Source organism: Mycteria americana, chromosome 6 (genome assembly GCF_035582795.1).
Source record: "Mycteria americana isolate JAX WOST 10 ecotype Jacksonville Zoo and Gardens chromosome 6, USCA_MyAme_1.0, whole genome shotgun sequence".
NCBI lineage: Eukaryota > Metazoa > Chordata > Aves > Ciconiiformes > Ciconiidae > Mycteria > Mycteria americana.
The window spans coordinates 26585027-26606046 of record NC_134370.1 but is presented as its reverse complement, the minus strand read 5'-3'; the positions used below and the strand labels follow the sequence as shown (position 1 = coordinate 26606046).

Below are 21020 nucleotides of genomic sequence, written 5' to 3'. Positions count from 1 at the left end.
AGAGGGACTCCTTCAGCTATACTCCACGTTTCTACTGTCATTGTTATCTAGCAACAGATTACAGAGCCGAGGCAAACTTTACATCCGCAATTAGCAGCTGAGTGTGTATATATATCTATTTTTTACCTTACTGTAATTTCACCTGGTATTTCTTTTTCCTGACCCATTGTGTACTTTACATCAGTAGTGGTTGGCATTAGCACCAAATTCCTTCTGAATTATCTAATAACTTATATTTAATATATTTATTATAAGTTGCTCTCTTTTTTTCCCCTCATGGAATTTATCATTCACTGCCTTTAAGAAGAAGGAGACAATCTGCCAACTTAATTAATTGGGTGAGTTTGGGAGGGGTAGTGGGGTGCGTTTGGTTGATTTTTGGGGGCGGGGGTTGTTTGCCAACTTTTTTGCTTTTAGATTCCAGCTCTTCCATCAGGGCCCAAGGGATTATTTCAATTGAGCCTGCTCCTTTTATTTCATGGAAACAAATCCAGCACATTGGCATGGTAGCCCTGTAATTTTGGTACACGCATATTCTAACTCCACTCAGACCAGACGTGAACACTAATTTAGTTCTCTATTAATTGTGAGAAGCCATGTCTACTACTACAAATGGTTCTGAAAGACCTAACTCGGGCCATGTGCTCTTTCCACCTCTCTGTATATGACCTAACACTGAGCAAAAGTAAAAGAAAACAAATTCAGGGATTGCAGGCTTGCTTGGTCTTTAAGTACACATCACAAGGGTTGCTTGCACCCCTCTCTGTATAGCATTCCTGTGAGAGGACCCTTATACCGTTATTGCATAGCTGATTTTCTTCCTCCTTCCTTCCAGTTGTGGGCAGTGACATTGGAAGGAATAGGCGGACCCAGTCTCTTAACACATAGCTCCGTGGCTGGTGTCAGTGTCACAATTTTGGGTTTTTTGACAATGGGGTGGCCTACACGGCACCAGGCTTGATGGTGTCAAATGGGAGCTACCTTTCTCAAAGGGGAAAGAGGTCTTTGCCCAGGAGCTTGCGGGGCTCATTGACAGGGCTTTAATCTAGATGTGAAGGGGGAGAGGGAACATATCAGGCTTGCCTGTGGCAAGCCGCGGGAGGACACACAATGGTTAGAGGGACGGGGTGCTAGTATGGGCCCTCAACCTGTTGCCCAGGGGCATGCCGGGGACACTACACCACAGTCAAGTCTTGCAGAGATGAACTGAGGGCTCCTGAGGTAGTAGGAGCCAACAACGAAACTTCCATGGGACACCTTAAGGGAAACAAGGGGTGTTCCACTAGGAAGGTGACATGGCTGACAGCCCAGATGAAGTGTCTCTACATGAATGCACATAGCATGGGCAACAAACAGGAGGAGTTGGAAGTTACCATGCTGCTAGAAAGCTACGACCTCATTGCCATAACTGAAACCTGGTGGGACAAATCCCATGACTGGAGTGTGGCTATCGATGGCTACAGGCTGTTTGGAAGGGACAGGCGAGGAAGGAGGGGCAGAGGTGTTGCCCTCTATATCAAGAAATGGATGGAGTGTGAAGAGCTGTCCCTGAAGAATGGCCATGAGCAGATTGAAAGCTTATGGGTAAGAATTAGAGACCGAGGCAACAAATGGAACCTTGTGGTTGGTGCCTACTACAGGCCTCCTGATCAAGGGGAGCCTACTGATGAAGCCTTCTTTCTCCAGCTACAGGAGGCATCATGCTCACAAGCTCTTGTCCTACCTGGGGACTTCAACCACCCCGACATCTGCTGGAAAAATAGCACGGAGAGCTGTAGGCAATCCGGGCGACTCCTGGAGTGCATTGAGGATAATTTCTTAAGCCAGCTAATAGAACCCCTACCCAAGGGGATGCGATACTGGACCTGATGGTCACCAATGCAAGTGAGCTCATCAGTGATGTCAAGATTGGAGGCAGCCTAGGCTGCAGTGATCATGCACTGGTGGAGTTCACAGTCCTGAGGGATATGGGTCAGGCGAGGAGTATAGTCAGGACTCTAAATTTTAGGAAAGCAAAATTCCAGCTCTTCAAGGAGTTAGTCAGTAGGACCCCCTGGAAACAGTCCTCAGGGACAGGGGAGCAGAACAGAGCTGGCAGATCTTTAAGGATGCTTTACATAAAGCGCAAGAGCTCTCAGTCCCCAGATGTAGGAAATCAGGCAAGCAAGGGAAGAAACCAGCATGGCCGAGTCAAGACATGCTGGTCAAACTAAACAGCAAGAGGGAACTGCACAAGCAGTGGAAGCAGGGACAGGTAACCTGGGAAGAGTATAGGGACACTGCCTGCTTGCGTAGTGATGGGGTCAGGAAAGCCAAGGCACAGCTGGAGCTGAACTTGGCATGGGATGCAAGGAATAGCAAGAAGGGCTTCTACAGGTATATCAACCACAACAGGAAAGTTAAAGAAAGCGTACCTCCACTGATGAACAAGAATGGTGACCTAGTATCAACAGATGAGGAGAAGGCTAAGGTACTCAACAACTTTTTTGCCTCAGTCTTCTCTGGCAACTGCTCTCCTCACCCCTCCCAAATCAATGGACAACATGTTGGGGACCAGGGGGGTAAAGCCCCTCCCACTGTAAGGGAAGATCAGGTTCATGACCACCTGAGAAACCTGAACATATATAAGCCTATGGGACCTGACAAGATGCATCCCAGAGGGATTCCCCCGAGGGAATCGGCTGATGTAGCTGCCAAGCCACTCTCCATGATATTTGAAAAGTCATGGCAGTCAGGTGAAGCCCCTAGTGACTGCAAAAAAGGAAATATTGCACCCATTTTTAAAAAAGATAGAAAGGAGGACCCCGGGAACTACCGACCTGTCAGCCTCACCTCTGTGCCTGGGAAGATCATGGAACAGATCCTCCTAGGAGCTATGCTAGAGCACATGGAGGACAGGGAGGTGATTCGAGACAGCCAGCATGGCTTCACCAAGGGCAAGTACTGCCTGACCAACCTTGTGGCTTTCTACAAGGTAGTTACCACATCAGTGGAGAAGGGAAAAGCAATGGATATCATCTGTCTAGACTTCTGTAAAGCCTTTGACATGGTCCCCCACAACGTCCTTCTCTCTAAATTGGAGAGATAAGGATTTGATAGGTGGACTGTTCAGTGGATAAGGAATTGGTCGGATGGTCGTATCCAGAGGGTAGCGGTCAACGGCTCAATGTCCAGATGGAGATCAGTGATGAATAGTGTCCCTCAGGGGTCTGTACTGCAACCACTGCTGTTCAATATTTTCATCAATGACATTGACAGCGAGATCGAGTGCACCCACAGCAAGTTTGCAGATGACACCAAGCTGAGTGGTGCAGGTGACAGGCCAGAAGGATGGGATGCCATCCAGAGGGATCTGGACAAGCTGGAGAAGTGGGCCTGTGTGAACCTCATGAGGTTCAACAAGGCCAAGTGCAGGGTCCTACACCTGGGTCAGGGCAATCCTCGGTTTCAATACAGGCTGGGAGATGATGTGATCGAGAGCAGCCCCGCGGAAAAGCACTTGGGGGTACTGATGGATGAAAAGCTGGACATGAGCCAACAACGTGCGCTCGCAGCCCAGAAGGCCAACCGTATCCTAGGCTGCATCAAAAGAAGCGTGGCCAGCGGGTCAAGGGAGGTGATTCTGCCCCTCTGCTCTGGTGAGACCCCACCTGGAGTACTGCGTACAGCTCTGGAGCCCTCAGCCCAAGAAGGACATGGAGTTGTTGGAGTGGGTCCAGAGGAGGGCCACAAAAATGATCCGAGGGCTGGAGCACCTCTCCTACGAGGACAGGCTGAGAGAGTTGGGGTTGTTCAGCCTGGAGAAGAGAAGGCTGCAGGGAGACCTTACAGCAGTCTTCCAGTACTTAAAGGGGGCCTATAGGAAAGACAGGGACAGACTTTGTAGCAAGGCCTGTTGTGACAGGACAAGGAGCAATGGTTTTAAACTAAGGGAGGGCAGATTTAGACTGGATTTAAGAAAGAAATTTTTTACAATGAGGGTGGTGAGGCACTGGAACATGTTGCCCAGAGAGGCAGTGGAGGCCCCGTCCCTGGAAACATTGAAGGTCAGGTTGGATGGGGCTCTGAGCAACCTGATCTAGTTGAAGATGTCCCTGCTCATTGCAGGGGGGTTGGACTAGATGGCCTGTAAAGGTCCCTTCCAATCCAAAGCATTCTATGACTCTGTGATTCACTAGCCTTACATTTTTTCAGCCTATTGTGCTAAATATCATCATTACATTTGGGTAGACATTCTAACAGAACTGCAATACAAATCTGTTTCACTTGAGAAGCAAAGTCTACGGTTCCTTAGGTTTTATAACATAGCGCTTAGTACAAATTCGCTGAATTTTTCCAGTGCTTCACTATGTGATTTTAGGAGTCTATTTTCCCCAGTGGCACGCAAGTAGTAAAATTGCACTGCATTGCATTTTGCTCTCAGTAGGTGGGAAAGTGCATGCTCAATGGGTTATTTTCCATTCTTTATTTCAGTTTTATGCAGCCACAGGTGGGGGGTCTTTCAGGTGGTTGCCTAGGTTTACTAGGCACTTTAGAGTCATAGACAAGCTTTTTTAAAAGGGTCTTACAAAACACACCAATGTTGTCAATCATGCAATAAAGGAATTTCATCCTGTGTAAACAGAAATAACTTTCAAAATCTCTCAAACTATAAAAGGCAACACAATGAATATCAACAAAAAAAGGATCAGCCATTCTCTGTTTGGTAAGGGACATAAAACAATTTCACTTGTTTATACTTATTGTTTACCTCTGTCTCCTCCCCTTCTTCTCCCTAGGTGTGATCTCTCTGATTAAGGGCATATAAAGTGTGCTGGTTTTGGCTGGGGTAGAGTTAATTTTCTTCATGGTAGCTTGTATGGGGCTATGGTTTGGATTTGTGCTGGAAACAGTGTTGATAACACAGGGATGTTTTAGTGACTGCTGAGCAGTGCTCACACAGAGTCAAGGCCTTTTCTGCTCCTCACCCCACCCCACCAGCGAGGAGGCTGGGGCTGCACAAGAAGCTGGGAGGGGACACGGCTGGGACAGCTGACCCCAGCTGACCAAAGGGCTATTCCATACCATACGACATGGTGCTCAGCATACAAAGCTGGGGGAATAAGGAAGGGGGGCACGTTTGGAGTGATGGCGTTTTGTCTTCCCAAGTAACCATTACGCATGATGGAGCCCTGCTTTCCTGGAGATGGTTAAATACCTGCCTGCCCATGGGAAGTAGTGAATGAATTCCTTGTTTTGCTTTGCTTGCATGCGCAGCTTTTGCTTTCCCTATTAAACTGTCTTTATGTCAACCCACAAGTTTTCTCACTTTTACCCTTCCGATTCTCTCTCCCATCCCACTGGGGGGGACTGGGAGGGGGTGAGTGACTGACTGACTGTGTGGTGCTTCGTTGCCGGCTGGGGTTAAACCACAACAGTCCTTTCTGGCACCAGCGTGGGGCTTGAAGGGTTCGAGATAATGACAAATTTGATTGGAATGTGCTAGATAGAATTTATAGCTGTTAATGCTGTTTAGCTATTAATCAGCAGGCTTCTTGTGCTTGCCATGAGGTTTGCTTGCCTTACTGTATACTAGAGTCTAGCGCTCATTAGTGGCTGCTTTTTACTGTCGCTGCTTGCTGTACTGCTTATCATCTTACTCTGCTATGCTTGGGAACATTTTGATAACAGCAATGGCCATGCGCCTGGGCTGGCAGATGGCCCAGGCATTGCTGCTGTTTCTGTGCTGCTGTACTGGACAGGCTGGAACTCCAGTATGAACTCGGGTCAAAGAGACTGTGACCTGTGGGTGAGTCCATGCGGGAGCAGGACACCCTGAAGCATCTGTGGCCGTGGATAAGCCCACACCAGAGCCGGTACATCTCGAAGCATCTGTGGCCATGGTTATGTCTGTGCTGCAGCAGGTATACCTCTGAAGGAATTGTGGCCCAAGGATAAGTCCACGCTGGAGAAGATACACCTCAAAGCATCTGTGGCTGTGGATAAGTCTATGCTGCAGCAGGTACACCTTGAAGCATCAGTGGCTGTGCGTGAGGTCATGCTGGAGCACCTCAAAGCATGTGGCCATGGATAAGCCCACGAAAGAGCAGGTACACCCCTGGAGGGACTGCAGCCACGGGTAAGGCCATGTTGGCACAGGTTTACTTCTGGAGGGACTGTGGCTGTACATAAGGCCATGCTGGAGCAGGTATATCTCTGAAGGCATTGTGGCCATGGAGAAGGCCACGCTGGAACAGGTGCACCTCAAAGCAACTGTGGCTGTGGATAAGTCTATGCCGCAGCAGGTATACCACTGGAGAGACTGTGGATCATAGATAAGGCTCCACTTGGAACTGGTACAACCCTAAAGGACTGCAGTCTGTGGATAAGACCAAGCTGGAGCAGGGGTGGGGGGATGAGTTCATTGCAATGTTAAACCTGATGGTCTGGCCCAAAGGGACCACAGGTGGAGACTGTGATGGAAATACCTTTAAATTGTTGTGACCTGGGATTGGAGTTGCATGTTACAGGAATTACTATAGCAGGAACCCCTTGTTGCTAGCCAGGCTAGGAGCAAGGGGAAGAGTTCACTGAAATGTTAAACCCTACAACCTGGCCCAAAGGGACCAGGAGTGGAGACTGTAATGGAAATACCTTTAAATTGTTGTAACCCAGGATCTGAGTTTTATGTTAAGGAATTACTATAGCAGGAACCACCTGAACCAACAGAGGACAAGCCTTACAAGAAGCAGTGCAAGTGCAGCAAGTGACCTGACCTGAGCTAGCTTTGATGCCCAGTAACTCCATGCAACACACCACCTCTCCTGTCCTGAGTGACCAACATAACAGATGGAGCCCAAAGTCATGGACTGAATGAACTCAGTGGACATTTAAGGGCATTTCACAGGGGTGGTCCATAGACTAAGGGAATGATATCTGTGTATTGTATCAAAGGACGGGGAGGGGGGTAGTGGTTAGTGAGGATGTATTGGATAGTGTGGGGCCTGAGCATGACTTAAATGGTATGGAATAAAGAGTGGAGAATGTGCTGGTTTTGGCTGGCTAGAGTTAATTTTCTTCATGGTAGCTAGAATGGGGCTATGGTTTGGATTTGTGCTGGAAACAGTGTTGATAACACAGGGATGTTTTAGTTGTTGCTGAGCAGTGCTCACACAGAGTCAAGGCCTTTTCTGCTCCTCACCCAACCCCACCAGCGAGGAGGCTGGGGCTGCACAAGAAGCTGGGAGGGGACACGGCTGGGACAGCTGACCCCAGCTGACCAAAGGGCTATTCCATACCATATGGCATGCTCAGCATATACAGCTGGGGGAAAGAGGAGGAAGGGGGGCACATTCGGAGTCATGGCATTTTGTCTTCCCAAGTAACCGTTATGTGTGATGGAGCCCTGCTTTCCTGGAGATGGCTGAACACCTGTCTGCAGATGGGAAGGAGTGAATGAATTCCTTGCTTTGCTTTGCTTGCATGCACAGCTTTTGCTTTACTTACTGAACTGTCTTTATGTCAACCACGAGTTTTCTCACTTTTACCCTTCCGATTCTCTCCCCCATCCCACCAGGGGAGAGTGACTGACTGTGTGGTGCTTAGTTGCCGGCTGGGGTTAAACCACAACACAAAGCTAATGAAGGATATCTTGCTACTTCCTATCATTTACTTTTCTAGCACTGAGGCTACTAAAAGACCACAAAAATATCACAAAACAGGAAGAAAAGGGAAGTTGTCAACCTACTTAAGATTTGCTTTCAGAGCTCTGAAAGGAACTTTGATCAGCAAACATATCATTAGATCATGAATACAGGTATTCATATCCTATAAAATGTTGACAGCTTTCTCTTCTTGCATAAGAAGATGCAATGAAATCATACAAAGATACCCCCTTCTTTCCTGCAGGCAAAATTAAAGAAAGGAACCTTCACCCACTCCTAGCACAGCACACACACTGAACAAAGAAATGCAAAATGGATGTTCATAGTTTCGAAGAAATATAGATGTTACATCAAGATGTGTGCACAATAAAGAACACACAAGGGGATAAAATAGTTTCATTGCTGTTATGCAGATAGCTACCCTTCTGACTGAGCAGGAAATTTCATCCCCTCCCTCAATTTTGAAGTAGGCTTCTACATGTATTCACTATGTGGGAATTAGTACTTTGTTTCTGATGACACCCACATCCTCTTCATTTAGTTCAGTAACACTAACCACAGGACAGCAGCCTAGGTCACATATGCATCCTACCCTGCTAAGTAGCCTAAATCCTCAGAGAAATGCAGCTCAAAATGGAATGTCCAAATTATTTTAATCATAAGTAATATGAAGAATTGTGAACAACATTCAGATGCAGTAGTACTTTCTGTGCACGTCATTTTCTTTTTCTCAATAGAGGGTTTCAGTTGTTTAGAAACTAAGATGTAACAACTCAAAAATAAGTTTCTATGTTCTATATGTTCAAAGGCCTATATTTCTGCATCCAGAATGGTAGCAGTGCATTAGGCAAATTAGTTTTCATAAATAATAATCCTCGTCTGTAGGATATTTTGTGACCATACAGTAGTATGTCAGATGACTGACTCAGCAAGCAGTTTTGTCTGCAAAAGCATCAAGAATCTCCTGAAATTTTCCTCAAAAAATGCCTTAAATTAAACAATGAAAATTTACATTTTCAGTACAGTCTCTAATTTTAATGAGAAAACAGCATGTTTCATGTTTCCAACATTTGATACATAGACTCTTAGCACGGGGCAGATATTTACTGCCCCTGGAATTAAAACATGCTCATATGACAGAATATTCAAACGGAACATGTACTGTAAAGATTTTCTTTTTTTTTTTTTTTTTAAAACCAACAGTATAAAGCTTTATCCTGTCTGTATACTACAGAACAGTCCAGGCTGGATGGAATATAGCAACACGTGTCTATATGTTATTAAAAACAGTAAATTCCCATTTAAACACAGGTTACAATCTGTGCACTAAACACTCATTAATGGTTATGAATCAAAATAAAGGGGGGGCCTTGTAGCAGGTGTGCATATGTATGAATTTCAATACATTGTAAAACTGTCTGTAGCCAACAGCTTCATCATTTGGCCTTTCTGAGCTTGGAGACAGGCAATTTTTCATGATTTTACTATTTCTGGCCAAACAAAAAGTTTTTAATTAAATATACCACATGATTCCAGATGTTTGTTTATTTGTTCCAATGAGGCTGTAAAAGTGCCTGAATGATAAAATTGGAGGACTCTTGCAAAAACAGGCTATGCTGGAGTGCTAACTAAACATGGGGATCTCTCAGGAGACTGTATTTGCACAGCACTGCGTGTGCTTTGAACCTGATTTCTCTGGAAGGGCTGTAATACTGCGGCCCATGACTGGACTGCTTTATTGTAAAAGATTATAAAGCCAACTTGCAAATTTACTGGACTTTTTTTTTTTTTAAATTGCTAGTTGCAGACTCATTGCATCATTACTTCTCCTACATATCTAAAGAAGATTTTAGATACGTTTATAGGTTTGGATCCCAAGTTTCCAGTTATAGAAGCCAATGTTTTCTATGTTTTTCTGCCACTTCACAGTCACACTGTTTGGAGCTTGAGCATTCTCATGGTTTCTTATTGCCAGCATGACAAAATGAGCTATGTTGTGAAACATCAGACACTTTCTAGTCTACCCAAAAATATGAAGTTACAGTTTTTTCCTCATTAATCATATTCCCTCTGATGTGACACTTGTATGGGTCACTGGGGCCCAGGCTGCTAGGTTAGTTTTGGCAAATATGGGAAAAGTTGCAGTGAAAACCTCAGAAATTATGGGAATAGTGACACAAATATGGAAAACGGTCAGGTCTTCAACAGTCAGATTGGGGAATGTGCACTGTGGAAAAATGAAAGTCTCTATAATATTTGGAAAAAAAATGCTGACAATTTTGAAAGGCTGCCTGAGTCTTAGACTCCTAATTCCCATTAGATGCAGCATGGGAATTTTGTGCCCAACTCCTCAGATATTTAATAAAATTTTAATCTAAATTTGATTAACCACTTAATTACTCTCTTTTTGTCTTTTAAAGTCTTGCTGCGGAGAAACACCCGTATTTTATTCCCACAGAGACATAGCACTCCAGGAAGTCATTCTCCTGGAACTTACAGCTGGTCAGCTTGGTCACACCCCTAGGGTTCACTTTCAAACCACAGAACACAGAGAAGGCTCACAAATTAAAATATACTGTCATTTAAAACCAAATCTTAACTTTTCTGATCATCAAGAAAGACTTTGCACAAAACTGCAAGTCACTTTGTATACCATCCCCAACTCATTCACTCCACCCTAGTTTCAAATGGCTAGTTCCTCTCATCATTGCAATATATAAGATAACAGTACATTTTTATGCTGAAGTTTTAATAATCTACAGTATCCTGATTCAAATCCAACATTCCTTGTATACACAGACAAGAAATTGTTGACCCTGTAAGTGACAAGAACGTGAATCCAATGACCCAGAAAATGTATTTCTTGAACCATATTAGTCAAGGTCACACTCAAATCCAACCACAATTTATTCCACATTTGGGAGAGTCTTTGTGCTTTACAGAGAAACATGCAGGCACTGGCAGAGACTATAACTACTGAGCAAGTGAGGTAAATTGGTCCACAAAAGACCACTGCTATTGGTGGTGGTTGTATTCCAGTAAAAAAATAGATTAGGAATCAGAAGAGGTACTACATGAGACCCTCCTTAATCTGCTCTTTCATTACTGCCCAGCAATAAACCGCTCCACGGCTGAGAGCTGAATGGATCATGTGTACGTGTACCAGACCTCTCGATTCCTTTGAAAGGCAACATCTGTGATGGTGTGTCAATTCACACAACAGGGACAGACATCTAATGCATTTGCAGACTTGGGGCAAATACCAATACAGGTGGGCTTCTGTTATGAGATGGAAGCATTTCACAGCAGTAAGCCTCTCTAAGGAAACGTGCCTTCTAGCATTTCTCCCACCTATGTTGTTTCGCTTATTCCTTCTACCTATTCTTCTCCCTGCAAAGCAACCACATCAGAAAAACTGAGGAGGCAATAAACTAGAGTGCAGCTTGGAAGGGAAAAATCACAGTTAGAGGCATGAAATTAGCTGTACCACTGAAGAAATAGACATGGGTCATCTCATCTCCAACTCTAAGATTTGGCAGGTCTACGGGCACAAGCAGGGGCCATCCAGCAGTGGCTATGAGAAAGGCCTGGCCTGCCTTTCACTCAACTGCACCAGAAACAGCTCACAACAGAGTTCTTTAAACATCTGACATTACCTTCTCACACCTCCAGACTGCAAGGACTCCAGTCTACCTCTGACACATTTTCTCTTTTGAATCCCTTTAACTAAGAGAAACTAGCTAAGTCAGGAGAGCAAAATCTTTTCTTAACGAAGTCTTCCCGCACATTGGCACTCATCTTTACCATCACCTTGCTTTCCATGCTTCTCCCATGTCTCTCGTGCTTCCATTAATGTTCATTTCCCAAACTGAAAAACTAAGGAAGGCACTAGAACCCAATTTCTCATTTCATACAGGCAAGCCAAATGAGATTTTTTTCTTTTTTTTTTCTTTTTTTTTTCCATAATAGACTCCTTATTTTAGTCTTCTCCCACAGTGCCAAGAGGATTTCCACCCACTCCCCTTGGGGCTAAGTCATGAGTACAGCACAACTCACTCTTGGGACATATTTACTGGCATTAATAGGAAATGTCACAGCTTATTTCTGAGTGTTCCTGCCCCTGGAAAATATGATCTTGTCTGTTCCATGCTACTGTGAACTTTTTTGTTTGTTTGTTTTAAGCTTATTCAATCTCATGGTCAGAAGATCCTGGCCTAAGAGGTACGCAGTCTATCACTCACCATAACATCATGCAGTTTATAAACTATGGTATTTTCAAAGGACACCTCAAGTAAATCAACAAAGAAAATTTCTCACTATTCACAGCATCTGTGCCCGATAGAGAACTTCCATATATTGCATCTGCTTGCAGTTCTCTTATTCATCCTATTCTTAGTTATTAGACAAGTTAAAGCAAATACTTCTTATATACATAGACACCTTTTGTTAAAAAATTGTTTAGGATTCCTTAGATTAACTGAATGATAAAGTACTACTCACAGGTTTTTTATTATTATTATTCTCTTTTTGGACAGCACACAATGAGCTGCTTTATGCAGATATACAGAAAAATCAATTGATAAGCATAAAGTGCAGTTCACATTAAGAACACTAACTAATTATGATAAGTTGCTACATAAATTGCTTTGTGACTTTCCCAGCAATCAATTTCAAACTCTAAATAAGCCTCTGGCTTGAAAACACAATGAGTACCTAACAACTGTGTCAATAACAACAACAGAGAAGACTGCAATGATAATATAAACAGGATAATTATCTTTCTGGAAGTAAGTTTTTATGCAAACTGATTTCCTTTTCTTTTTATGTCTGTGATTTAAAGACAGCATGGCTTTTCAGAGTACATGTGTATTGAGTTGAAAGCTTTCAGAAATAACTTTGTGTATTAACATTTATTACTAAGAAGTGTGTGTCAATTTTATAATTTTACTTCAGAAAGTTTAAAGTATTATCTTAAAACTCTAGACCCAATTCTTGAAGGATTGATAGACATTACTAGTTTCAGATGAACCTGAGAATATTTATTTCTAAAGTATGAGCAGGCTGAGAAAATTGAGGTAGAACAGGTAAATCCCCGGAGGATAGTTTGGGGCTTTCATGCATCACATCGATTATATTACTCCCTCTGGCTCTCCAAAAATTCTATCCCTTCTTCCTTCAACACCAAATTTTGATAGTAGGTCTCCTTTGACATCTATTGGATTGTAAATTCCAGCACAACTGGATGACCCGATGCTTGTTGTGCAGTCTAAAGTACACTTCTGTCTTGACCTAGTGCATATCTCAACTCCTACAAAGCTAGTAGCTGGCTTTTATGTATGGTACACCCTAAAAATCAGTCAGAATGCATTCTGTATAGTCATACCACTCATTACTGAAAATTTAATATGCCAAACACTCTGAGTACAATAGCACAGTATAATGATCACAGAAAAAACCCCAGACAGGTCAAGTTCAGGTGTCTCTCTAACAGATTATATGCCTACAGGTTTTTGCTTGCTTAGGAATATGAAAGTTTGGAAAGATCTTAATTCCAAAACAAATCTTCAGCACACCCCTGTTAGACAAAAAGAGAAATGGAGAGCAGAAGGAACCTCTCTTTCCCTCTGTTCAAAAATGCTCTCTAAAATTATCTTCAGAGGGCTAATAGGAAGCTTAAAAATATTCTGTCCTGGATTTCTGGGTATTGCTTCTGAATGCAGTTTATGACTTCCAAACTCAGATTAGACTGTTTCAGAAAATAAGAAAATGTGTCTGTCAGTTGACTCAAACATATTGGTAGAATAAATAGCAATTTTTCATTTGGGCACTCATCATTCATATATAAAAGGAGAAAATGTAATGTCTGTGCATACCAGAACACTTGGATAATTAACTGAATAGACACCCAAACAGGACAGTGGATTTGTTCAGGAAGTTCTTACAAGCCAGAATAGATTGGAACTATTAAACCTTGGCATAAATCCAAGCTAAGGCTCTAAAAACTACTTACATAAATACAGGCTTAGTTTTTAATGGAAACTGCTTCTTCTTCCTTTTACCAGTAAGCTATGGGGCAGAGTTACCACTGGTTGTTCCCAGAAACAAGAGTGCAAGAAAAGGAGTCATTTGTAAAATGTTACTGGAAACCAAATGGCTTTGGCAAATGAATTGGTTTTCAAGTAAATCAGGTAACAGATAAGGTTATAAAATATCTGTTTATAAAAAGGGCATCCAGCACCTTTTTTTATATGAGAAAAACAGATTTTCATGATAGTCATGATTTAGTAATATTGCTTCTCAAGAGATAGAATGATAAATTTCTGTTTTCCCCACCAACTGGAAAGCACTGTTCTTTTTAGAAGGCCATTTGAGTTTGAATGCTTACACATAACAAAGGAACTTCCTTACCAAAGATGCCATTAGGAAAAAGGAATATACAAGCTGAGGGAGGTGGAGGGTGGGGAGCCTTTTTCCACACATCAAGAAAATTATCCTTAATTTAATAATTACATTATTACCATTTTAAAATTTCTTTTTCCATCAATTTCAACTATGTTAAGAATTGAAAGCTCTATTTTAAGATTTTATACGTACTCAGTTAATAAATTGTCAATAAGGAACAGAAGGGTACCTGGGCCATACATACAAACCACTAAAAAAATGACATAAACAAAATTTTTGGAGCAAGTTTCTACTAAAATGCACTACGTTTCATTACCTTTGTGTATTGGGAGCATGGCTATTTCTATTTAAAAACAACAATAAGTAACTGGTTTTTTTTTCTTAAAGGTAGATAGATCTGGACAAGCAGAAAGAAAGGTGGGGCCCATTTTATTTTGTTTATTCAGAAAATTTGAAAACTAGAAAAATACAAGCAATGGAATTTAAAAATAAAGGAAGCATATTGTATGACAGGAGGACATGTCTTTAAACTGACTTGTTTTACCTGAGTAAGACAATGGTACAAATTTCACACGAGTAAATCACTGGTGTCTAAACCCATAAAAAATGAAATACAAAATGCTAGTTTAACAAAGACCAAGGAAAGACCCTTAGGAGTTTGAGATCATTGTTTTGGAATCAAAAAAAAAAATAAAGCTAGCTATAAAATTACCACTTTGGAAGGCTTGGCTAATTGGACAGCAATTAGATCTCGGAAAGAATCAAGTCATATTGCTGTCAGGTGCTCAAAACCTGCATAGAAGGCCAATATATTTTCTGCTAAAAAATATGAACAGTGGGACCGAGTAAAAGTTCAACTTAGAAAAGCGGGTCTAAGCAACAAAGTAATTTAAGGGAAAACAACTTTCCCAAGATGGGGAGAAGTTTTCTAAAGCTTAAAAATGTGTATCCATATTTATTGCTCTCTTCATGTACTTATATACTCAAGCATCATAACACTTGACATAACATTTACAGTGATTATTCTATATCATTCCACACTCATGCCACACTGTCATATGCTATTTCTGCGGACTCTGAAAGTGAGAGAGATATTTTTACAATTCCTGAATATTGTCTGTACAAAATATGGAGTCAACCCAAAAAGACCAGATCCTGTCTGGAAATAATATGCTGTATGCATGAACACAAAAGCTGTAAGATGCATTGTGCAATGCATGCAGAATTATATGCTTTGGCTCTCCCTGCAAAATTCATAGCTGAATAGAGTGAGATATGTCCATGTAAAATTGTACCATTCGAATACATTCAGCTTGCTCCTACTCCCCCTCCCAATCCCCCCCAAATCAATTTACAGCAATACCAAACCATTTGCCAGACTTTCAGATTCTGGTAAACACAAGTTTCTCCAGGGACAAATAAGAGCACTCACAAACTTACAGCATTCTTCTTTCCAGTTTGCATTGAAAACTGCCAATATTTACATATGGAACAGCTGATTCAATCATTTTTTACAACACTGAAAGCATTCAGTGAAGAAACAAATTGAAGATATTCAGAACCTAAAATAGCATGTTTAAGTATTTCATTCTTTTCTTGGAGATTTTTCTATTGACTCCAATTAATCTTTTATGGGCTTGTGAACCTAGAGATTTTTCTTTGTATAAAAGAAGTTGATTGAGTTAATGGGCCCTGCCAGCAGGTTGTTCCAAGCTTTATTTACAACACCTGGAATTTTGGAAAGTTTTCTTAATTATTTCCTTGTGAATATATTTATATACACACATATATATATAAGCTTATTGGATCGTGCTAACAATGTCTCTTTTAGGGTCAATTTTACCCTTTTTTTGGATGACATTCCCTTCTCTATTCACTTTATTTATAACTGTGCTTAATCATCAGGAAATTTCCAGCACATGTTTAGCATGCAAAGCAGAATATTTCTGGGAAGACTCAAGACAGAAGTAATAAAGAATTATGTGAACAGCTAAGGGTAAAAAGTTGATAATTTGGGGAATATAATTTTCCCCTTTTATAGTAAGAGAGCAGGCATTCTTAAACCCTAGTGAAGACAGTGGTAGTCAGAACCTGGTAAGCCCCAGCTCTGAATGGACACGTCTGTAACATGTCCTACTAGAACCACACAATTGCTTTATTGCAAGAGAAGTCACTCAATAATGCAGGCATGCTACTTTTGATGCTTAATGCTACTGGCATTTCTTTTGCTAAGTCACATTCCAAAATCAGCCATGAAGCCACACTTCTAATTCACTATCATCTAAATAAACAGATCTGAAGATACCTGGCTTTTAATGGTACTTTTAATGTATTTTTATAGAACTTAGGCATTTACAACATTCTGTCATTCTACTTACTGTCTTACTAGACCCTAACCATTTAATTGAACACCAGAAATCCAACCTCAAAGCAAATATGCTTACCTGAAAATCAAAGCCACAACACGCCTTGGGAATTGGGGTGGGGGTGGGGTGTTTGCATTTATTTTAATTTGGTTTTTTTCAATCTCTGAAGGCCAAGTGTGTGCTCAAATCCAGGACATTGGTTTGGTCCTTGCTCTTTAAAAAGTACCAGTTATTACATGAGCTCATTGTCAGAACACAACGCACTACAGCACTTTCAGGACATCTGATTTCCAGTACAGCAAGACCAGGATGTAGCTTCACAGCCGTCTTTAGCCCTGGCACAATGACAGTGATATAGGCTGCAACAAATCAAAGTTCCGTCCCACCTGAATCACAGATCCTTGTTCAGTTGCATTGTCTGCCTGATTCTTTCAGAAGGTTTCAAGTAATAAGGCATTCTACTAATGCTGCCTCAATCTCCTGCAGTGCTGCAGAATTTGAACATACACTAAAACTACGCTACCATCAATTCATAAATGTAAGACTGACTTTGATTCTGGTATCCTATACAAAACCTGCCTCTACACAAATGGTTTACATGATCAACATGGAATCAATGTGTAATGTAGGAAATAAATAAGAGTATCGTTGATCTGATTTTAAGCTGAAAAACACGTCAAACTTTATAAATTTCTCCTTTTTAGAACAAAGGTGAAAGAGCTTGGAATGCACCCTTGCTGACTGCTTCAGTCTTTCACCTGTTCCCTGAACTTTTTGCTCCATAGGTATGCAGAAAGAATTTGAGAATTTGCCCAAGGTGCTTTTTAAATTCTAAGGATTGGTGAAAAAGGAAATTGAGCACTGATCCACCTTTAACGTTGAAAAACACAGAAGAATCCCTTTTTATTGCAATGAAAACGTGTTAACATTTCAAAATTACAGCCCTAAATAGTTAAACTGCCACAAAGCTCTCTCTTTACAAATATTAGAAAGTTTACGAAGTCTCTCAAAATTACCAATGCTGCATGTAATCACCTACTTAGCAATATTTAAGTACTCTAATCTCTTTACGTTTTTCTCTCACACACACAAAAAATCACTGAATGTTATTATCCATAGATTTATTTGCTTTCCCAGTAGACTACCTTTAAATCCTATTTAATACAAGTTAAAATCTGTATTCTTGACAGGTGTGGTTTTCTCATCTAGTGCTTGAAAGGCCCAGTGTTCTCTGTAAAGTGCCAATGCCGTAACTAATACAGAGAAGGCCTTAAAGCAAAGCTTACCACCTTGCAGCAGTTCATACCAACAAAAGTTTAGTTTATACCTCTGTGATTGGTGAGGTCTCTGGATCCCGAAGGCAGAGGTGTATAGTGCAGCTCTGGAGAGGTGGAGGCAGTATCACTGGAGGCCTGTGTGATAAAACAAATATTATCAGTACTCTGAGTGAAAGTCAATGATTATGCAACGATGCTGCACCTGCAACATGAGTTCTATGATGTGGTTACAGGTGCACAGAGTCACCAGCCATGGAGGATTAATTTGTTTTTGTAAAGGCTGCCTGCAATCCTTCAAGGTAGTTGTACTCACAAGAGTTTACACAATGATATTAGGTATCATTACTAAAAGAATATTTTCATACAGCTCACAGCTTCAAAAAATTATCATCTTTATCAGGAAATCCTTGGGCAATGTTAAAAATGTTCCTCTCGGTGAAACAGAATAATATTTACCTGAAAGAAGTCATGAGTGAGTCCATATGTAAGAAAGGAAACAGAAAATAGAAAGCTGGGATAAGATACCATACTTTTCAAAACTAAGCAAAAAACAGATTCTGCCATTCTACTATCCTGTGAGCTAAATGAAGGGATCTCTTAAATATTATAATGTCTATAATGCAAAAAAGTAGACAAGTATATAGAATTGTTAATAATAAACACTTAAAACCCACACCAGAAGTCTAATGGGTTTAAAGAAGTAAGTACCAAGAAGACTTGCTCAGAATCCTTAAAAGCAAAATGTTAAGGGAGAAGAGGGGAAACCCAAATCTTTTCCCATAATAAAAATTTCAAGATCCTGTGATTCTGATATAAAAAGATTAGACTGTGGAGCTACAGCTTGAAATAAACTAATCTTCATCCAGTTGGAGCTTTTGTCTGAAGGAAGGAGTAATATAAAGCCAAGACAAGCCACATTTACCATCTTGCTTTTAGTTATAGAGCAGCAGTGTTGCATTGTTAGGAGAAGATATGAAAATATAGGATTGTGTTGGTGGAGATGAATCATCATCACAGTTTTTAAAATTTAGCTTAAGTTAGATGGATTGATATCATGGTAGTGACATGTCCAGTTTCAGGTATAGAGTTTGCTCTGGAGTGTTTACAGTCTACCCATTCCAACATACATAAAAAGATGATGGCTTTTAATAGAAGACACAAAGAACAGTGTTCACTGAAAGTTACATGATAATTTCTAATAGAAAAGATAAGGCAAATAAAGAGAAGAAATACAAAAGTGAAACTATTTCTTGAATCTCATGATAATTTACTAAAGAGAGTCTTGAGGAAATAATTGCTATCTTCTACGCAGGTTGTTCCCTAATGATGTTATTGGCATATAAACTGCAAAAGTCAATCTAAAGAATCCATCTCAATCTTACTTCTTATCTTGTAATTGATCATATCCTCAACATTTTTTTTTTTAATTGAAATGAATTCAAAACCAGATTTACAATGTCTGGTTAAGATAAAAGTGTAAAATAGGGCTATAATGTTTTGGAGAAGAAAAAGTTTAAATACTAATTCAAATCTTAATTGCCAGATTAAACCTGAGAACAACAATCAGAAATACACAATAATGAAAATTAACCATCGTAATAGTTTGTTAAAGGCTGTAACTTAGAAATCTTCTTTGTCATAGCTGTCAGACTCCTAGATGATAATATATCAAAATTTAAGAGGTAAATGACTGAGTAGATTAGTATACTAAGCTTTTGCTTTTGGAGACCAGCTGTCAATTTCTATGTCAGACCATAGCGATAGTCCCATTTTCGTCCCTAGCAAAAATCAGGTCATAACATGAAGACACATCATACATCAAAACAAACATCTTAACAGAGACAGGTTTGCCTAAACAGCAAGGATGCTACTTACCGAATATGAATAAAAATCTAGAAAATCCTGCTCAGTTTTCTCACCAGTGAAAACATACCCTCCTTTTCAGAGAGGTAATGTTATAGACAGAACTCTCACCTTCAGCTCACGTGCATAATCCTGTGATTTTAGCAAATTGTAAATACGCAGCTCAATCTACCCTGGACTATGAAGTATGGGAAATCTTCCCTCTGATGACCAATATGAGCTGAGGGCACATAGCATCTCAGAGGATGAGACAGATGCCCCTAACACCCAGCAATGTAACATCTGAAATGAATTCCACGAACAGGCATCTGTTCAACTATATGTTTTCTTTGGGCCTAGTTGTTCTGGGTAAGACAAGCAGAAAAATGTCACTAACTATTTAACATAAGACTTCATCCCTGTAAATCACTCCCAAAGCTGGAGGAATAAGTGGTCTCATACTGTACACTCTAGATGTTATCTGTCTATTCAAGTGTACTTATTTGGGACTCTGATAATAGTGAAGGTTTCTCTTTGGTACTTTTAATCTCAATTGAGACTGTTGACAGCTTGATGATAGCTTTTCCTAAAATTACTGGAAGAGACTTTGCCTTTTCAGCAATATACCACTGAGTGAGCAAAATTCAAGAGGTTCTAAAAAGGATATTGGAGTGAAGGGGCAATTTAGCTTTATTTCCAATTTTAGGAAAAGCAAGAACAGGAGGGTTTGTTTATTGGTGTTTTGCTGTTATTTTATGTATGGTATATAATTCCCTGTCAAATATAGAACAGTTTTCATTACCTTTGAGCTAAGCATTCAGTTAGAGCAACTTTAATTCTATGGAATATCATCCAGGGTTAGGATTGTTTTGCAAACACTGGCTGGAGTTCTGAATCACGTTTCTGAGTAAGCCAGTGCACCAGCAGAAAGACAGCTATTTGTTTTCCGTACCCCATACCAACGTTTGGCCCTAAGCTATTTTCCAAGGAGATCTGTATAGATTGCATTACTCTTAATATTCACAGGAATATTTTGACAGTGACAGCATTGACATGTGACAGTTATGTCTTCAAGTATTGGTGATACATGCAGCAGAAGTTCTTGTTGCAGTGGAAGGTAACTACAAATACAAATAGCTTTGAGGAGAGCTGCTTAAAATGGGTGGTAGCTTCAGTTTTATAGGAACAGGTCACCAAATAGCTCAGTAAAGAAATTCTAACAGTAGTATTACAGGAGAAGCTTGTATTCTTGCAAGCATTACGGTAATCCAAATTTTGCAGTATATCATAGTACCAGGTATAAAAGTTACAAGGCCAAAAAAGTTAGACTACTCACAGCCTAAGTTATGCACATAACCAAACATTTGCTAAACTGAGGTATCTCTGTCTTCATATTAACCTGTAAGCTTTGTCCGAGCTAAGAATTGTTGTACTTGATACTGAATAGATTGTAAAAGAGTACCAGATTTTCAAACCATGTTCATCAAAAT

The 21020-nt window shown here is 40.7% G+C and overlaps 1 protein-coding gene across 1 annotated transcript in view; it reads right to left on the bottom strand.

Annotated features, from left to right (window-relative positions):
* Window positions 1–21020, bottom strand: part of LRMDA (leucine rich melanocyte differentiation associated) — a 696410-nt gene that overhangs the window by 98236 nt on the left and 577154 nt on the right. Inside the window, exon 6 of the mRNA XM_075505150.1 lies at window positions 17739–17823. Coding sequence (XP_075361265.1) covers window positions 17739–17823 — 85 coding nt within the window. The remainder of the gene's footprint in view (window positions 1–17738; window positions 17824–21020) is intronic.